The sequence below is a fragment of the Dermacentor silvarum genome, chromosome 1, assembly GCF_013339745.2.
Source record: "Dermacentor silvarum isolate Dsil-2018 chromosome 1, BIME_Dsil_1.4, whole genome shotgun sequence".
Lineage (NCBI taxonomy): Eukaryota > Metazoa > Arthropoda > Arachnida > Ixodida > Ixodidae > Dermacentor > Dermacentor silvarum.
In genome coordinates, this window is record NC_051154.1 from 304,591,095 (window position 1) to 304,594,072 (window position 2,978).

At 49.3% G+C, this 2,978-nt stretch overlaps 1 protein-coding gene across 1 annotated transcript; it reads left to right on the plus strand.

The window, feature by feature from the left end:
• The first annotated feature begins 782 nt into the window (after positions 1-782).
• Positions 783-2,242, plus strand: LOC125943059 (uncharacterized). The gene is made up of 2 exons (XM_049661389.1): positions 783-910; positions 1,785-2,242. Exons 1-2 carry the CDS (start codon positions 886-888, stop codon positions 2,240-2,242), a joined length of 483 nt encoding a protein of 160 aa, XP_049517346.1. The 5' UTR covers positions 783-885.
• Positions 2,243-2,978: the final 736 nt, after the last annotated feature.

A 2,978-nucleotide genomic window follows, 5' to 3' on the forward strand; every position in this document is an offset into this window, starting at 1 on the left:
GATCTCGTTGCTTGCCTGGAGCGTCGGCGACCTTATCGGCTGGATCTTTCGGCTTTTGACGTATAGAAGACCGCTACGGCATGGTGCCACGCCAATTGGCTTAGAATGTTCATGTTCACAGTGGAAAGGCAGATAATGGCACAGGTAATCGGGGCGGCTGCGCCCCGCTAAGTAAACGTTATGAAGTGGCTCACTGGCACTTCTTTCCTGAGTGTCGTCAACTTCGGCGAACAAATTAATGAGCTTCTTCACTGAAGATAATTCTCCCTTGCCATTCTTCGAAGGATACCAGTTTCCAGTTGCAACTTCACGCAATCCGTCAACGTCATTCCATGAGAGCCGCCACATTTGGAATATTTGAAAGCATCCCAGCTGGCGAAGTCATTTTTTCTAGCGCAACGCTGGCAGGTCACGTCCTTTCCACACCAGGCGCCTTCATGGCCTATATTTAGGCACGTTTGGGACTGCAGAGGCCCCACTACTTCGGACATGGTGTCTCACGTCCACCAGTTTGACGAATAATGGTAAAGACGGAGAAACAAATAGTATATTGTTGTACCGGAAGTCTGCTTCGTGGCTGACAGCACGAGCAGGTGCTGGCTTGCCCGCAATCCCACATGTTTGCGCTGTTTTCTTGTCACAACTAAATGTTTTCTTCTAATTCCATCCGAATTTCGGCCACTGCCCCGTAGATGGCATGTGCCATCAGTAAAGGGAAATTTAAAAAAAAACGTTTTAGATGCGGTCACCAGGATAGGGTAATGAAAGACAAAGACGAAGACTGCTGCTCCTAGGTTCGGTGCCTCCTTGGCGGGACGGTCTCTCTGCATGATGCCGCAAGCGTTTTGACCAGATTTCGGGCCGCTGCGGTCACTGCAGAGGCCAATGAGACTGAAACGTGGCAATGGCGGTAAGGCTTTGCAATTAGCCTCCTCTGAGCATCCTTCCTCCACGGGAAGGAAGCAGTCTACGCCACGCTCCTGTATTTTTCTTCTGAGGTCCTCCTAATGTTGTTCAACGCTGAAAGCTGTAATTATAGTGTACAGTGCCCAACGCTTCGACAACAGTCAGCTAAAGCCCTTATCCAAAAATGTGTGCGCGCACGTCCTCAGGGCTGTTGAGGGTACTATGAAGCGCCCCATATTTACCCTGCGGCAGAAGGTGTGCAAACTAATCTCACGAAATGCGCAACGTTAGGTAGGAAAACGCCTGCTGGTTCAGTCCCAATGGCCCCTATCAACCTACAGTGTATCTGCTCAGGCAGTCATGACTTCGTGTGCAAGTGCCCGCTCATTGGTCAATGGGCATCGTGTTGCAGAAATTAGGCACCAGAGCCAACCGCTGGTACTTAAAGGATGCTCGCAAGAAGTTATGCCAGTCAAGAAAGTGCGAGACAGTAGTAAAGACTGAAGCCGACTAAAAATTTTTTTTCGAAAGAAGGCATTTTGCTTTACCGCCAGACCTACAAAACGTCTCTAACGTGGCGAATTCTTCAACACAAGAAGGCTTGAGGTCTCCCTCAGAAAATTACGTTGCCGGACTTCCTTCCTGAACTTTTCCCTACCTGGATAGGCCTGGTGCTTTCGAAGTACCAAACTTCCTATTTTGGCTGGTGTCTTAGTTACCGCTTCATGATTTTCCTAGCTCGAGTTACCGTATCACGAAGCAGTCTTACAAAAAGTGGAAGTGCGACTACTGGCAGTAGGCCCGTATTTATAGACTAACGGGCGATCGCGTACACGTGTTATGACCCTTCGCTGCGCCGTGTTGTCGAGCTGAAACAGGTGTGAGAAGAGGACTGCTCGGCGAAGACCTGTTCCGAATGTCCGGCAGCTCCATGGAGGCACTAGCGGCCAGTAGGAGCAGCCGAAGCAGCAGCGAGGAGAGGCCGCGCTCAACGCCTCCCCGGGTCGACACGGCACGCTCATGGCTGGCGGCGGCCGCGTGCTCGGGCTACTCGTTCTTCACCTGGTTGCCCGTCGTGTGTTCGGCCGTGCTGTACGCCGGATACATGGACCAGTACCCGGAGGTGGCACGCAGAGACGCCTCGTGGCCGTTCACCATCATGCTCGTCGTTATCAATGTCGGAGGCAAGCAAGTGCGGTATTCGCGGAAGAAAATTGTTAAAAAGATCCTTGCTTGCGAAGGACGCTATCCTTCGTTACCTTTGCGAATGGCTTCTATGTGGGCTAAAGCTAGGCTGCACATCGCGCGGCGACTAGCAATTGAGCGCAGTAACTAATCAGTAGATGGTCGCGCGTATTTTTCGTCTTGTTCCCGTCCATGTTTTCTGCTGGCCTCTTGCTTGGTTTACGTTTATTTGTAGCTCTTTTTTGGGCAAATGGTAAGGACTCCAATAGTAATGCATTTCTTTGAAGTAGCGGGTTCCCTGTAATTGTCTGCCACTCCCACGTACGTTACCCGCAAGATTACGTCAATACAGCGAGGCTTCCAGAAATAGAGTGACATGTGCTTTAAACTGTGACCTTCTGGATGTGCCGTATGCTCAATTCGTTCCGTTTGTGCTTCCATGAGTTTGCTTATTTTTTCTGACGATTATTGATTTTAACGTCACCACAGATAGAGTGATCTACAAATCTATAAATACGGCATTCATGTGTGTAAGTAACGTTCACATGTTGGGCTTGCTTGTACGACGACATAATACGGCAAACAGCACAAAAAAAGTACAAAAGGTTTGGGGAATGTTGGACACGAGTTGTCCACTCCCAGAATCTTTCGTCCCTTTTTGCGCCTAATATTTTTGCAACTAATATTTGTCCATTTTTACGCTGTTAGACGTATTATGTCTTCACATGTTGCCTACCACACATGCACGCTCAATTATAGCACAATACGTAAAAGCTGTTTAATCGCTGAAGCGGTTAAAATTAAACTAAATTCTGATGCCCGCGAATACACGCAAAATTACCGCGCGGCTGACCGCTCGAGGCAATTCGCGTGTATTGGCCGGCTTC